The sequence below is a fragment of the Saccopteryx bilineata genome, chromosome 2, assembly GCF_036850765.1.
Source record: "Saccopteryx bilineata isolate mSacBil1 chromosome 2, mSacBil1_pri_phased_curated, whole genome shotgun sequence".
NCBI lineage: Eukaryota > Metazoa > Chordata > Mammalia > Chiroptera > Emballonuridae > Saccopteryx > Saccopteryx bilineata.
In genome coordinates, this window is record NC_089491.1 from 308760987 (window position 1) to 308777898 (window position 16912).

Genomic DNA, 16912 nt, shown 5'->3' on the forward strand with positions numbered 1-16912 from the left:
GCTGAGGCAGGCGGGCTCAGTAGGTTATTGTAGGAATAGTCCAGGCTGAAGGGATAGTGGCCTAGGTTAAGGGAACACCAGTGGGGATGGATTTCAAAATTGTCTAGTGCACTCTGGTTGATTGTGGAGTATGAAAAAGAGGGAGAGGGGTCCAGAAAGACAGGCTTCTGGCTTTAGCAACTAAGCAAATTGTGTTGTCTGTTGCTGGGATGGGAAATCTAGAAGGGGCTTAAGATCACCAGAAGATATAGGGTGGGGCTAAAGTGGGGCAAGAATAAGTTTACAGTTTCTGTATGGAAAGCAAGACATAATTAATAAACAATAATATAAGAATAAACTCTTTTGCATACTCACAATTATAAACCTACTTTTGCCATATTCATATTATTTTCTCCTATTTTATAGATGAGGAAACTGAAGATAAGAGAACAAAAGTAACTTGTAGAACCCAGCTAGTGGCTGAACTGGGATTTAAACTTATGACAGAATAAGTCCAAGCTAATTGCTCTTCCTATCATGGGGCTCCCTTGTGAAGTGGCTGACCCTGGGGAAGGGTTCAGCCTACAGCCAGCATGAACTGCAGTTTTTCTGTGGGTGGAGGCCAGGGCCACATTGAGGAAGAGAGAGGTCAGGCCTGGGAAGAGGTGCAGGAAGTTTGGCTTTGTAGTAGCCAGCCCTTTAAGGCAAATGAAGATTTGGCAGTTTCAGAAAGGAACTAATAATGAGACCCTAAGGCCCAGCCCCTAGATCCTTGGAGTTTCTGTTCTCAAGTCTCCCTGACCCTTTGGAGCCCCCTGACAGCCTAACTTTTACCTCCAGCAATAAAAGCCACCACATCCACCAGGACAATATCTGAGAGTTTCACTTTCAGGGTACTTTGATAGGTAATAATTATGGGGAGACTTGTTACCTCTTGGGAAGGTTTTATTATTTTTATACCCTTTGGAGAAAAGAAAGAAACTGAAAACTAGAGACTGGAAGTGATGTGCCAGGTCCCAGTGTTCTTGAGAGTAGAAAGCATACATTGTATATCTTTATATGGCTCATGGTTCTCAGAACAAGTAGTACCTGGCCCAGAAGAAGCTCCATCAAAGTGTGTGGTTTTGAATTGGTTCTGTATATTACTAGAATTCAGGTGTCTGGACTCCTGGTTACTTATGGGAAGTTGAAAAGACCTCAAAGTCAAGCGCCTCCGGGGATGGGGCTGGCTATAGACGCCAGTGGACACAGGATGATTGGGATGTCCCAGACCCTTTCCTGTATCTTCCCCCATCCCTGAAACAAGGAGTCCCAACTTCTTGAAACTTATTCTGCTCTCTAAGTGATGTCCTTAGACTAACCGCCCTGGAATCACCTGGGGTGCTGGTTAGAAATGCAGATTCAGTTAGTCCCAGGCTGAGAATCTCAGTGGAGGCTAAGGGGGTGATGCCTTAAATTTGCATTTTAAACTCCCTACCCCCATAATTCTTAGGCTCTGTTTTAGGAGACTGGAGACAAGTTTCCTGACATAAAAATTGAGGGCCCTAACCTGAGGCCTTGAATGGGAGTTGTCTCGACCTCTTTCCCTGTACTGTTTAGTGACTGTGGCTGGGTTGCCAGGGGAACCAGGCTGTGTAACTTCCTGGCTTTGGTGGTTTTCCCCAACTTGGCCTTATCTCACCATCTGACACCTAGTCCAGGGCCCATGCTAGTCACTCACGTAGGCGGGGAAGCTGGTGCCAGTCAAATGGAGGTGAGTCCAGGGCACCAGGGCAATGCTGGTTCAAGAACCTGGCATAGGCAAGAGGGTGGAGATGAGGCTTTGAGGGGAGTGAGGGAGGGGAAGGCTGTGGATTCTTAAATGTCTTTTTTCTTGGCTTGGGGAATATCTGCCCAATGGGAATGTGGCCAGGTTGGGGGAGGGTTGGGAGGAGGGGAACGGTAAGGATACATGTGACCAGCAATGGGGCTCTCTCTCACTTCTCTGGAGACTCAGCTCCTCATTCATTGTGTGGAGAGCACCACTATCAGAAGGTGATACTGCCCTTCTGGTCTGTGTCCTTTCTTTCTCCCCCTCTTCACTCTGTCTCCGGGGGTCTCTAGCCGCAGGCATCCCCCAGTAGTCCCCACTTCCGACCCTACTCTAACCACCCCCCTTTTCCAGCTTCACCACACCCCTACTCTGTCCTTGGTGCCCACAGTCTTTCTCCTTGGTCCTGAATTTCTTCTTGTTTCTCAGACCATTCTCTTGCTCCTGCTCTGTGCCCGGTGTCTCAGGAGGTAGTTGGAAGGCCTTATAGTTTTTAACAACGAATCAGTAGTTTTGAAGAAAGAAGGAAGGCAACAAATACTTGGACTAAGATAATTCATACATTGAAGTATTTGTTTATGTTTTGAGCCCTCCTTTGTTTTAGAAAGATTTGAAGGGAGTGTTTGAGAGTTTAAGTGTTCCAGGAAGAAGGGGATAGTGAAATAGCCTTCAGGCGCCCTTGCAGCTGGGGACTTACAGTCTGATTCTTGTTGTGATTATGCTACAGGGAGGACAGAGGAACCCAGGAACCCCCGCCCCTTTCAATATCCCCTGCTCTAGGGTAAGGAAAAGGGAAGAGAAACACCAGGCACTGTGTAAATTAATTTTGAGCCTAGTCTTCACAGTTCCTCTCTTTTGGGCCATTACCCCATCTCACAGATAAGGAAACCAAGGAAACAAGTCCCAAGTGAGTAAGGCTGATTGCTCAAGGTCTCTCAGCTGTAAGTGACCAAGCCAGTTTTCAAACTCTGCTAGTCTGGCTCCAGAATCAGTCACTGCTTTCCTGCCTCACTGTCCTGCCTCAGGCAGTGCCACTTATGGGGGAGCTCCTTCTCGGCTGTTCTAGATAAAATTGTAGGCTGTGAACCAGCCTAGAAGAAATGAGGATTTACTGATAACTGGATGGCATCTTAGAATTCCCTTCCTGGGCAGTTGGTCACCCCTAAAATGGGAGCAGAAGCTGCACAGGAAGAGGAGGCAGGTCCTGAGGAAGGAGGTGGGGTCCCTATTCTGGAGAAATCCCAGGATGTGTGTAGCATGGTGTTGGGAAAACAGCTGTGTTAGGCTTACTCGCTTGTACTTTGCTTGATTAGTACATGAGCACTAACACAGTCTATGTAAGGCTACGGATGTTTGCCCTCTGTGCAGATTCCAGATTGTGGATTGCCTGCCCTCCACTGCAAGGGACTGTTTTGCTGTTTGTTTTCCTGCTGCCGTGAGAAGTGGTTTTCCCCTGCCTGTTTGCTCGTCCGCAGTTGCAAGACTTAAATAAACAGTAAAGGCCCACCACTTTCTGGCTCCACAGTTCCTCTACCATCTGCCCAAATCCAGTGTGAACCTGCCTGGCCTTGACCACAGGCATTACATCTGGTGTAGTGGGCAGGATTCAGATCAAATTGGTATGGAGCTGTCAACACTCTTGAAGGGTGGGATAGAGGAGTGGCCAGTCTCCAGCATATGGTTCCCTGTGGCTATCCATTTGGGGGTCATAGGCTAGGTGTAAAGCCAGTGGCCACAGCCAGGGCCACCATCAGAGCAGCCCAGCCCACGCAGGTTCACACTGGATTCGGACAGTCGGTAAAGAAACAGCGGAGCCAAGAACTGATGGGCTGTCATCTTTAATTCTAGCTTGCACCCGGGGGCAAGTAAAAACACACACTGGGCTCCAAAACCCACTCACATTCAGTGCTCACAAAGCCACTGACTTATCTGAGTTTCCTAGAATCAAAGGTTTCTAGCTCACCAGCCTTATTCTCCTCAGTTCCCCATCTCCTTCCTTATCCCAGATACAAACTCTGCGCAAACTGGCATCTCACTCAGCACTCCACCATCTTGGCTGCTTCTCCTGGCCACATGGCCTCTTTCTGCTCTCTGCTCTGCTCCCTCTGCTCTCTCATGCTAATCATCCCAGGAACCAAGAGAGCAAGTTCTCATTCTGCCCCCATTTTATATTGTAGCTTCACAACCTCTAATCCAATATACAAAATAGGGAAGTCTCTAATACAAAGTCACTTCTCTGAGGCATGATTGGATTGTACCACCCCACATCAAAAAGGGTGGGAAAGGCTTAATCCCAAAACCAAGCCCCAGGCTACAAGGATTCTGCCTGCCCCCAACACACATTAATATCACCTGGGCAACGGCCTCCACGTGAGCAGCGTTCTCTTTTACAAAGTGAGCATAATACATTTTATCTGCCCAACAGGTGGGATAGAGGAGTGGCCAGTCTCCAGCATATGGTTCCCTGTGGCTATCCATTTGGGGGTCATGGGCTAGGTGTCTTTTGCAGCCCTGTAAGAAGAAATCAAAACCTCTGTGCAAGAGGCTGTGTGAGGTCAAAAGCTCCAAGATAAACTGAAGACTGAGCGACAATACCAGCCTGAGCTGAAATGGTGACTAGAGAAAGAGTTGCAGATTCAAGACCTGCAGGTCAGGCTATAGGCTGAGAACCGACAATGCCTTGAACTGGAACAAGTGCTAGAGAAGGAGGCTGACTGCTTTCGAAAGCTCCAGTATGAAATGCAGGCTGAACATCAATGGCTCCTGGAACTGGAAAAGTCACTGAAGGAAGAAATATGGGTCATAGAGCTGCAGTTTTCCCTGGAAGCTGAACCTTGGCAGCAAGAATTGTTAGAGAAATAACTGCAGGTTCAAGAGCTTCAGGCTGAGACGGCAGCTGCACGAGCTGAAGCGGTCACTGAAGAGGGAGCTTCATTTATGCCTGTGGAATGGCTCTCAGTGGTATCAGGTGTTTCCAACTCTTCCTCTTCTGAGGAGGAGGGGGTATGTATGTATTGAAACTGCCATCTGCAGACTCAGAGCCTGGCTTGTGGTCACCCGTAATGTAAAAACACAGCAGCTAAGAGTGCTTCAGGGGCAGGCACAACCCCCTCTGTAAGTAGTGGAACACTGTGTGGTCTGGCCCTACACCCAGATAGAGTTGATGAAATTGGGAGCAAAATTCAGGCAGAAACCCACTGAGCCCCTGGCAGTTGCTGCTGTGTGGGACACAGGGGTGGATGGCATCATGCTTTCTAGGACAGAGATGGAGAAATTGGCCATCATTACCACACACTTGTCCTTGAGGCAGCATCTTCAGAACTGTCATGACAACTCAGGAAACCACACCTGATTAGAATGGGTGATGGCTGCCATTCCTACACTCTGGCAGAATGCTGGAAACTTGCCAGGTGCAGTGAGTCAGTGGCAGTTGTATACAGAGCTGCAGTAGCTCCTCCAGGAACTAGGTGTGAAGAATGCTGCTTTCAACCTGAGGTCCCATGGACTAGATGAGGAAGTATTTATATATGGATGTAAATACATAGGGAAGTGTTTACAGAGGTGATGAGGGACCTTATCCTCTGCAGCACCCCATCAGCCCTTTTTGGGTCACTAGTGGCTATCTTGAGCCCCTATGTGGGGCAGCCCATCAGTGTGGTTACACAGATGGTGGCAGATTTGGGGGAGCTGGAGGCAGCACAAAACCAGAAGACTGTGGGCTGCTGCCCCCCCCCCCCCCCGCCAACTAACAAGAGAAATGGGCCTGTAAAAGTTACTTGAACACAGATGTGGGTAGATTTGATTGCAACTGGGTAGATAGAAATTGGATGGTAGGTCTAGTAGAGTCCTGTTAGAGCTTTGGCAGTAGCTTAAGCCAGAACAGAGGTTCCAGCTGCTGAAAAAGTGGAAGGAAGTGGGCAGCCTTGGCAGTTGCCAAGAAAATGGCTGATGTTCGGGTTGCACAGTTACAAGATTATATGATGGAGAGAGCTGAGCTGAGGAAGAGAAGGGTCCCCAAGACCTGTTCTCCCACTTTGAATAGAGGGAAGGCTGAGGGACCCACCTAACAGGGATGGGTGGGGGGACGGCAGAGGCCCCAGGTAGAATTGGCAATCCACTGGTTTGCTTCTTTTTTTTAAATAAATTTTTATTAATGGTAATGGGATGACATTAATAAATCAGGGTACATATATTCAAAGAAAACATGTCTAGGTTATTTTGTCATCAAATTATGTTGCAAACCCCTCGCCCAAAGTCAGATTGTCCTCCGTCACCCTCTATCTAGTTCTCTGTGCCCCTCCCCCTCCCCCTAACTCTCTCCCTCCCTCCCTCCCTCCCATGTCCTCCCTCCCCCCCCACCCTTGGTAACCACCACACTCTTGTCCATGTCTCTTAGTCTCTTTTTTATGTTCCACCAATGTATGGAATCATGTAGTTCTTGTTTTTTTCTGATTTGCTTATTTCACTCCTTATAATGTTATCAAGATCCCACCATTTTGCTGTAAATGATCTGATGTCATCATTTCTTATGGCTGAGTAGTATTCCATAGTGTATATGTGCCACATCTTCTTTATCCAGTCTTCTATTGAAGGGCTTTTTGGTCGTTTCCATGTCTTGGCCACTGTGAACAGTGCTGCAATGAACATGGGGCTACATGTGTCTTCACGTATCAATGTTTCTGAGGTTTTGGGGTATATACCCAGTAGAGGGATTGCTGGGTCATAAGGTAGTTCTATTTGCAGTTTTTTGAGGAACCACCATACTTTCCTCCATAATGGTTGTACTACTTTACAGTCCCACACTGGTTTGCTTCTAATGTGCAGCAGGTATTGGCTTTAAAAGACAGTAAGTGATTTATTTATTTATTTATTTTTTTATTTTATTTTATTTTATTTTTGGCAGCAACAGCTAAGAGAACTGTCAAGGTGGCATAGGCCTTGAACATGATTGACCCTGTCAGGTCCTGTGAGCTTGCTGAAGGATTTGGATGGTGCCTGTGGCAATGGACAGAGTGCTTATGGAAAGGTTTGAGGTTCATTATCAAAGAGCTGTATGGCTAGTTGCCTGTAATGGACCTCTACCTTGGGTGATTTTTACAGACAGCTGCGCTATCATGGACTGATTATTGAATGGTATAATGGACTCTTGAGGCATGGACTTTGACAAGAGAGGGGCACTGATTCCCTTGTTGGATGGACATGCTACTTGTGGACAGTATGAGAAACCCTGATGGGGGGACACGGCACCTGTGGAGACCCTCCTGCACTGGGAAGCTGCTCTCACCCAGTTGCAGAGACACAAGGACACTTTATGGCTTCAATAGACATAGCCCTGATTATACAGTCCCTCTCACCTCCTATGGGGTAGGTAGCAAGAGGTGGGCCTCCCTCCAGTTAACTCTCTGGGCAGAGTGCTCAGGCAGACATTGTGAAGGGCACCTTTGTAATGATTGTCATTTTTGGAATAGCTTGTGCTTTTGTAATTCTGTTGCTGTAGTCTGTACTGTTTCTGTGATGTAACGTACCTAAACTTCTCACATAGGGACCATCGCGGAAGACACGGTTGTGCAGATTGTGAGGTGAGCAACCCTAAAGGAGTGAATTGTTGGGGAAATAGCTGTGTTAGGCTTGCTTACTTGTATTTTGCCTGACTGATGTGTGAATATGTGGCTGTGCCATGTGTGTATAGTCTATGTAAGGCTATGGGTGCTTGCCCTCAGTGTGGATTGCAAATTGTGGATTGCCTGCCCTACACTGAGAGGGGCCATTTTGCTGTTTGTTCACCTGCTGCCATGAGAAGCAGTTTCCCCTCGCCTGTTTGCTTGTCCGCTGTTGCAAGACTCAAATAAATGGTAATGGCCCACCTCTTTCCAGCTCCACAGTGTCTCTACCATCTCTCTGGCCTTGGCCACCAGCATTACACATGGAGTTCAGAAAAAAACATAAGCAAAATAGACAATCATCAACAAAGAACTACATACACTTAACACTTCCATAGCGATGTGAAAGCCCCATCTCTGATTCATTCTATACCTATGGCCCTCCTACCCTCATCCCCCATTCATAATCAGCATCGCTGACCCTATGCTGAGAAGAGCAGGCTCCTAAATGCATTTAAAGGAAGGTGGAAGGGGGGGAAAGGGAGAGAGAGAGAGAGAGAGAGAGAGAGAGAGAGAGAGAGAAAGAGGGAGAGAGAGAGAGAGGAATCACTGTTCTTAGATGTGCTCAAGTGAGAGTCCAGACTTTTCCTTTTAACTAAATGGCTCCTCTGGGTCTTGCCTTCCAGGCTCCTCCCATTTAAATATGGTTTTTCATCACAGAGTCAAAATTCTTATCCCTCTCACCTCAGCCAGAGTGTAAAGCATCTCAGGAGACTAGCAGAGTGGGGCCTGCTTGACCAGCCCCAGAAGGCTCCAAGGCCCAGTGGGGTGAGGACAGGCTGTGGGATCTAGCCCAGCCCAGGGTTGCTGGGCTCTGTTCCCAGCTCTTCTCCTGGCTTTTAGCTCCAGGCCCTTGGCCAGCAATCCAGGGTTCATTTTGAGACTTGTTGGAAGTGGCAACCTGGTAGGAAGAGTCACGCAACCCAAGGTGGAGTTAGGGTTGGGCTGAGAATCTAGACAGGCCTTACTCCTCAGGCTCCTTCAGCTTCTCTGTTGTTTTCACCTGTAGGGCAGTGAGACAGAGCAGAGCAGGAGAGTGAAATGAGAGCTTGGGGATGAAATAGAAGGAGGGCACACAGATGCGAGCAAGTAGAAATGAGGAGGAAAGGAAGGGGTCAGGGAAGAAGGTGGAAGAGGGTAGTGAAGGGAGAAGCGGGTACCCTCCCAATCCCCACTGGATATAGCTGCAAGTTTGAGCCAAGATTTGCTGAGAAGGGAAAAGCTGACTCCCTACTTGTTTATGCAATTTTGGAAGCTCCAAACTAAGAAAAACAATATAAAATTATTGATACAAAACTAATTGCAGGAGTAAACATTTATTTAGAATAAGTCACAACCAATTATAAATTTTTAAAAATCTGGCAAATACTATAAACATAACATCCAGAAGAGTAACATAGATTTGTATGACTTCACTGCCTGAAACAATTCTTGAATAGTTCACCCTTACCGTTTCTGGCTGCTTATATTCTTTGTCTCTCCAAATGACAATGACTTTAAAGTACTACTTTATATAGAAAGAACAGAGCAATAACTAGTCTTTCCTCTGGCATGCATTGATCAACAACTTTATTATTACATTAGAATGTTTCTTTTCATTTCACAGTTTGTTGGTAAAATCGTGTTAATTTTTATTATGTCAAATTGGGAACATCTGTGCTAAATTTCTTGTTTCAGTTGTAGAATTTTGAGACATTGTTCAGTAATTAGTCTTACATATTTTTTGAATTGATAGCTCTCATTAACCAGATTGTCCTCATTTTAGTGTACTAATATGAGGCATATGTAATTTCCATCAATGTCAATGTTTTATATCAAATCAAGAAATTTAGTATTTTTCCAATGTGTCCATAATGATTTTCTTTTCTTTGTTAACTGGATTATCAAACAATTCAACCATTTATTATGTGTAAAATTTATTTATTCTTCTTACTGAATTACTTTCCTTGGTATAACCTGAAAATTTTTGTAACAATTTATTTCTCAATTTCAAAATAATTTCTACTGATTTCATGGTTCATTTTTATCACTTGTTTCATAAATCCATTATTTTTTTTTTATTTTTCTACAGAGTCAGAGAGAGGAATAGATAGGGATGGACAGACAGGAACGGAGAGAGATGAGAAGCATCAATCATTAGTTTTTTGTTGCGACATCTTAGTTGTTCACTGATTGCCCTCTCATATGTGCCTTGACCGTGGGGCTTCAGCAGATCGAGTAACCCCTTGCTCGAGCCAGTGACCTTGGGTCCAAGCTGGTGAGCTTTGCTCAAACCAGATGAGCTCGCACTCAAGCTGGCGACCTTGGGGTTTCGAACCTGGGTCCTCTGCATCCCAGTTCGATGCTCTATCCACTGTGCCACCACCTGGTCAGGCATAAATTTGTTATTTTTAAAATTGATATTGTAACTAACATATAACAAATTCAGATGTACAATATAATAATTTGATATTTTATATATGTCTCAAAGTAATCACCACAATAAGTGTAGTTAACATCTATCACTATACACAGTTACAATTTTTTTCTCTTGTGATGAGAACTTTTAAGATCTACTCTCAGCAACTTTTTGATATATACTACACCAGTGTTTTTTAACTACTAATCCATGGATCTACTATAATCTTTATACAATATCAGGGCAGTTAACTCTTATGCAGACAGGCACGCTAGTGGTTGAACACTGCTACAATATTGTTAACTATAGTCACCATACTGTACATTACATCCCAGAACTTATATAATAAATGAAAGTTTGTACTTTATGACTACCCTCAGCTTTGTTACTCAGGCCTCTGCAATCACCAGTTTGTTCTCTGGGTCTGAGTTCATTGTGTGTGTTTGTTTTTTAGATTCCACATATAAGTGAAATATACAATATTTTTCTTTCTCTGTTTGACCTAGTTCACTTAGTATAATACCCTCAAGATCCATCCATGTTGTCACAAATGGCAAGATTTCCTTCTTTTTATGGCTGAATAATATTCCACTGTATATATTTTAGTTTTTAAAAATCCATTCATCCACTTAGGTTGTTTCCATATCTTGGCTATTATATGTATAAAAAATAGTGCAATGAAGGTGTGGATGCAGGTATCTTTTTTATTTTGTTTTTTTTTTTTTTTTTTTTTTTTTTTTTTTGTATTTTTCTGAAGCTGGAAACGGGGAGAGACAGTCAGACAGGCTCCCGCATGCGCCGGACCGGGATCCACCCGGCACGCCCACCATGGGCGACGCTCTGCCCACCAGGGGGCGATGCTCTGCCCATCCTGGGCGTCGCCATGTTGCGACCAGAGCCACTCTAGCGCCTGAGGCAGAGGCCACAGAGCCATCCCCAGCGCCCGGGCCATCTTTGCTCCAATGGAGCCTTGGCTGCGGGAGGGGACGAGAGAGACAGAGAGAAAGGAGAGGGGGAGGGGTGGAGAAGCAAATGGGTGCTTCTCCTGTGTGCCCTGGCCGGGAATCGAACCCGGGTCCTCCGCACGCTAGGCCGATGCTCTACCGCTGAGCCAACCGACCAGGGCTAGTATTTTTGTTTTCTTTGGATATATACCCAGATGTAGAATTGGTGGATTTATATAATAGTACTATTTTTCATTGTTTTGAGGAACACGTACGCTGTTTTCCATTGTGGCTGCACCAGTTTACAATCCTACCAAGAGTACACAGGGATCCCTTTCCTCCATATTCTGACCAACTCTTGTTATTTTTGGTCTTTTTGATAACAGCCATTCTAATTGGTGTGAGGTGGTTTAGATTTGCATTCCCCTGATGACTAGTGATGTTTCGCATCCTTTCATGAACCTGTTAGCCATTTGAATATCATCTTTGGAAAAATATCCGTTCAGTTTCTCTTTCCATTTTTAAATTGAATTGTTATTTTGCTATTGATTTGTATGAGTCCTTTATATATTTTAGCTATTGACTCCCTATTAGATATATGATTTGCAAATATTTTCTCCCATCCAGTAAGCTGCCTTTTCATTTTGTTCATGGTTTCCTTTGCTGTTCAGATTAAACCCATTAAATTTTAAGTAAGCCTTCTGTTCTTTAATACATACATTTAAAGTTGAAAAAAGAAGAAAATATACTCTTGATATATGTCCAAATTCTGTTGAGTTTCACTTGTATTATCTACATCTTCAAGGAGAATTTCTTTTTATTTGAAATACATTTTTTGAATAAAAATTTATTTTGTTTATGTGTGTGTTTCTCTTCCAAGCCTTCAAGAATATTACAGATCCTTAAACTATCATTGCTACCTAGCAAGGTGAAGTAGACAGAATAATGCACCTCCCATCCTTTAAATATCCACCTATTAATTCCCAGAATTTGTGGGTATTTACCATATATGACAGAAGGGACTTTAGAGATATGATTAAATTAGGGGCTCTGAGATGGGGAGATTATTTATATAATATTATCCAGGTAGGCCCAACCTAATCACACAAGAACCTTTCCCAGTAGAGAAGATGTGACTACTGCAGAGTGCTCAGAGAGATGTAATATTACTGGCTTTCAGGATGAAGAAAGGGGACCATGTGTCAAGGAATGTGGGTGGCCTCTACAACTGTAAAAAAGATTGACTCCAGAACTCCTAAAAGGAATGCAAACCTGCTCACACCTCAATTTTACCCCAATGAGACATATACTGAACTCCAGAACTGTAAGATGACTTTGTGTTGTTTTTAAGCTACCAAATTTGTGGTGATTTGTTATAGCAACAGTAGAAAACTAATGTACAAGGCTAGGATAGTTTTTAAATGGAAAGATAATTTCATTATTCATAGAAAAATTTAGGTAGACACATGTGTTTAAAATACTCTACCTGGCCTGACCTGTGGTGGCGCAGTGGATAAAGCATCAACCTGGAAATGCTGAGGTTGCTGGTTCAAAACCCTGGGCTTGCCTGGTCAAGGCACATATGGGAGTTGATGCTTCTTGCTCCTCCCCTTTCTCTCTCTCTCTCCCCTCTCTATAATGAATAAATAAAATCTTTAAAAAAAATTTAAAATACTCTACCTATGAGAGAAATCAAAAAGAAAGCATCATTGTTGGAAAAATAGAACTAGTCAACAAGTTTAGGTCATCTGGAGGCAGCTTTTTCTCTGATGAGAGGTGTGGCCCTGGCTGGTTGGCTCAGCGGTATAGCGTCGGCCTGGCGTGCGGGGGACCCAGGTTCGATTCCCGGCCAGGGCACATAGAAGAAGCGCCCATTTGCTTGTCCACCCCCCCCCCCCCCCTCCTTCCTCTCTGTCTCTCTCTTCCCCTCCCGCAGCCGAGGCTCCATTGGAGCAAAGATGGCCCAGGCGCTGGGGATGGCTCCTTGGCCTCTGCCCCAGGTGCTAGAGTGGCTCTGGTCTCGGCAGAGCGACCCCCCGGAGGGGCAGAGCATCGTCCCCTGGTGGGCAGAGCGTCGCCCCTGGTGGATCCCGGTCGGGCGCATGTGGGAGTCTGTCTGTCTCTCCCCGTTTCCAACTTCAGAAAAATACAAAAAAAAAAAAAAAAAAAAAAAAAAGAGGTGTAATAGGCTTATAGTTATATATGCTGCATTATTTGTTTTCTTTCTGACCAGAGCGAACCTTAGTTTTGACCAGGCAGTGATTAGAACAGAATCCCCACTTAAAATTTTTTTTTTTTTTTTTAAACTTTATTTATTTATTTATTTTTAACAGAGGCAGAGATAGACAGGGACAGACAGACAGGAAAGGAGAGAGATGAGAAGCATCAATCATCAGTTTCTCGTTGCGCATTGCAACTTCTTAGTTGTTCATTGATTGCTTTCTCACATGTGCCTTGACCGTGGGCATTCAGCAGACCGAGTAACCCCCTGCTGGAGCTAGCGACCTTGGGTCCAAACTGGTGGGCTCTTTGCTCAAGCCAGATGAGCCCGCGCTCAAGCTGGCGACCTCGGGGTCTCGAACCTGGGTCCTTCCGCATCCCAGTCCTACGCTCTATCCACTGCGCCACCACCTGGTCAGGCCTCCCCACTTAAAATTTGACACATGGAGGGTTAGAATTTTTTCCAGAACTGGTTTCAGGCTTTGCTTACTTCAAACCTTGTTTTTCCTTCACTTGGCAAATACTTTTGGTGTTGTACACTGTAGCACATGTTCACATGGGAATATGGCCAGCACTTTCCTGTCCTGGCGTCAGCTGGAGTGGAGCAGTGGAAGGAGTAGTCCAGATAGCGGGACAGCAGGTAGTAATGTAACTGTACGTGTAAATGATGGAGAACCAAACCAACATATTTCACTAAATTAAAAATAAATGCATCCCCCAACTTACTTTTGCAAATTTACAAAAATATATGGCGAAGGAGACACACTGATAAGAACTTTGCAAGGAATTTATGGAGACGAGAGGTCTGAGGCTTAGGCACTGATAGGTGAATTCAAACAAAATCCTTATCACACTTTGTCATTCCCTCCTTCCTGCCTCAACTTAACACCTTTCTTTCAGAGAGGCAGCCTGGGTTGAGAAAACACCAGCTTTTTAGTTTGGGCACTTTTTCCTCTCTGCCTCAGTGTCCTACTTGGCGAAGGAGATAACTATAGAGATGTGGCTGTGAAGACTGCGTGGAAAACTCAGGAGAAGCATCCAGTTCACGGTGGGTTGGTTACTTCCTCTTTCTGCCTCTCTGGGCTGCAGAGAAGAGGGGGTTATAATGCAAGACTGAGAAAGGAAGATTGTCAGGAACGGAAAAGCCCTTTCCTTACCCCCAAGCCCTGAGGGTTGTGCTCCCCCTCTTCTGGCCCGCCTCTGCATAGCTGCTACTTTTGCCTCCCTCTCCCTATGAGCCCACCTCCAACACTTTGTGCTCGCCCCCTCCATCTTGTCCTTTTGAGGCTCCAGAGGAGATAAGGCTGAAAAATCTAGGGAAGAAATGTAAAGCCTTTTGGAGTAAGTCTTTTAAAAAGCAACTGGAGGTGACCCATCACCCTTCTCCATTCTCCTGGGTTTTGTGAACTGCCTTCGATGCCCCTAGCTCTGCAGCCAATGACACATGGTGCAGTGATTGGCTTCAAAAAGTCAAGTTGGAGTAAGCTTCAGAAAGGTCAGCTGTGAGGGTTTGGAGAGAAGTTTGGGAGTGAGAAAGCAGCTCACAGAATGCTACTTCTTTTTGGCCTAAGAGTTCAATCAGCACTGGAGAGAAAAATTATCTTGGTCAGGTAGGAAAGCTTTGGTGAGGGTTGCACTGGCAGGCTGTATGTGCGTGCGTGCGTGCGTGCGTGTATGGTATGTATGGGGGGGGGAAGGTCAGTTCAATTTTGTCCTTGTAGGTTTGGGAGGCATAGGGACTAATCCAAATCATAAAACTTCTAAAAACCCTTGGGAACAACTGGGAAAACCAACTAGGAAATGTTAAAAGGCAGACTCCCTAAAGCGTGTACCAGAGATTTCCATTCAGTTAAGTCTATTAATAAGCTCTCCTACGTAATTCTGAGCTGGAGGTCTGAGGACCACATTTTAAGGAACTGCTCCTGAAACTACATATACATCATTATGGCTGGAAGTTCTTTCTTTGGTCTATCCAGATTCTCTTGTTATGAAACTTGTTTCTTTTGATCCTGCTTGCTTTATGAAGACTAAACTCTCATCAGGTTTTGGCTTGGCACCTCACTGGGGAGATGGTAACCGTGGTAACCTAAGTGAAGTGTCTGCGGAAAACTGTGACCCTAGGCCTGGCTCTTGGAGGGACTGCTGGCAGTTAGACCCCCAGGGCCCATGCTATTCCCTTGAGGATTTGGGTCCTGACCTAAGAATTCATTTAAAGCCAACGTGAGGAGTGGGACTGAAGCTAGGGCAGGCCAGTCTTTCAGAACCCAGGCTGCTGCTTCAGCGCAGTCTGGACAGTTTCAAACTTTAGGGAGGGTTCAGTTTCCTGAGGCCACCAGCACGTTGCCGCTGCCTGCAGGAGCAGAGAGCAGGGGCGGGGCAGCAGAGAGTAGGGGCGGGGCATGGGCCGAACCGCTTGCCCTTGGTTGCTACGGCAACGTGTCAACACCAGGCTCCTCTTTGGCAGTGACAGTGGCTAAGGTGGAGGAGGTGCAGCTGAGATGGTGAGGTTCCCCTGGGTTGAGGAGAACTTTGGTAGTGCTTCATGGGTCCTGAATTGGGTTGGATTTCTGAGCAGGGAATAGTGCAGAACTTGGGGAGGGCAGAAGTTGGGTCATGGTCTGGGTATCAGGCAAGCCCAGAAGCAAGAAACTGGGTGGACACTTCTAGAAGAAGCAAGGAAAGTCCTGAGTAACCTCCTCCTCCAAGGGCAGGGATTGAAAATGTGTGGTAGTGCTGAGCCTGGGCATTAGGCAGAGAGGGATGTCTGATCTTCTTCCCCTCCCTTGGGCTTGGGACTGTGAGATGCGATGGAGAAAAACCACTGGTGAGGAGGCCAGATAACAGGTTATATATACCTATTCTGCTGCTAACTAGCAGAGTGACAACACATGTCACCTAAAATTCTCAAGTTTTCTCTTCTGTTACTGCAGCTTGGATCACTCATTACATAATCAAGAAACATTTCAAATGAATGAATGAGGAGGGTATCAGATTTGAAAGGCCCTGGACAGTGATTGGGACAGGTCTGACCAACCTGGGATTCTCTGGGGTGGGAAAAACTACCAGGGTCATGAGGGTTGAGAAGAGCAGCAGGCCTGGAAAGAGCTATGCAGGGGGTGTCTGGGCTCCAGTGAGGAGCATGTTGGTCCCTGAGGGATAAGGAAGGAGGGCAGAGAATAGATGTTGCAGCATTGAGGTATTAGAAATAACTTTAGAATTTTTGGGAGCATGCAAGGTGGAAAAAGTGGCACCTTGGGTGTACTGGTGGACATACTTCATGCTCAGAGGTGACACTGCTTTTCTGGGGCTCAGTGGTTCAAATGCAGGAACCCTAAGTAGAGATTTCAGAAAAGGTTTGTTAATTATAAAGTAAAGAAGTCTCCAGCAAAGAGCAGTTCCCCCTTCTGAGGACTCCCTGCGGTGTTGCAGTGGGGTCCCTTTCACCTAAGCATTTCTTGTGACTGTTATTCTCAGCTCTTCTGTGCTTTACAGGCGCAGTGGTGTCTGTCTGTCTGTGAGGGCCTAGCATCATGCTTGGCATCTGAGGGCATACAGTCAATGTTAGTTCTTTTTTTTCCTCCTGTTTTAAATTTTTCATAATTCTAAGTTCAAATTAATCAGTGACTTGCACCTGGGTTAGACTTGTGGGCTTCTGTGCACCCAGATCAGGGATTCCCCACCCAAAGACTATTCAGGGCAGAGGTTTCGCCTGCTGATTGAGCCCTTCTAAAATTCCTTGGATAGCACTGGGCAGATGGGCACCTTTGAGAAGAGGTGGGTCAATTTAGTGACCTCTACTCTTCCGGTAGGCCAGATGTGTGTGAGCAAGGTTGTGTGTGTCTGTGTATGTATCTGTGTACGTGTGTGTGTGTGTGTGTGTGTGTGTATGGTGCCACACCGC

General features: G+C 45.5%; 1 protein-coding gene across 2 annotated transcripts in view; it reads left to right on the top strand.

Annotated features, from left to right (window-relative positions):
- The first annotated feature begins 1711 nt into the window (after window positions 1–1711).
- The window catches only part of CFAP45 (cilia and flagella associated protein 45), a 40181-nt gene continuing 24980 nt past the window's right edge, over window positions 1712–16912 (top strand). The window contains exon 1 of one of the 2 annotated variants that reach the window (XM_066255167.1): window positions 1712–1732. In XM_066255167.1, the coding sequence (XP_066111264.1) occupies window positions 1727–1732 (6 nt within the window). In that variant the 5' untranslated portion in view covers window positions 1712–1726. Of the gene's footprint in view, window positions 1733–15449; window positions 15513–16912 lie in introns of those variants that run through there. The other variant, XM_066255169.1, reaches the window with a different exon arrangement.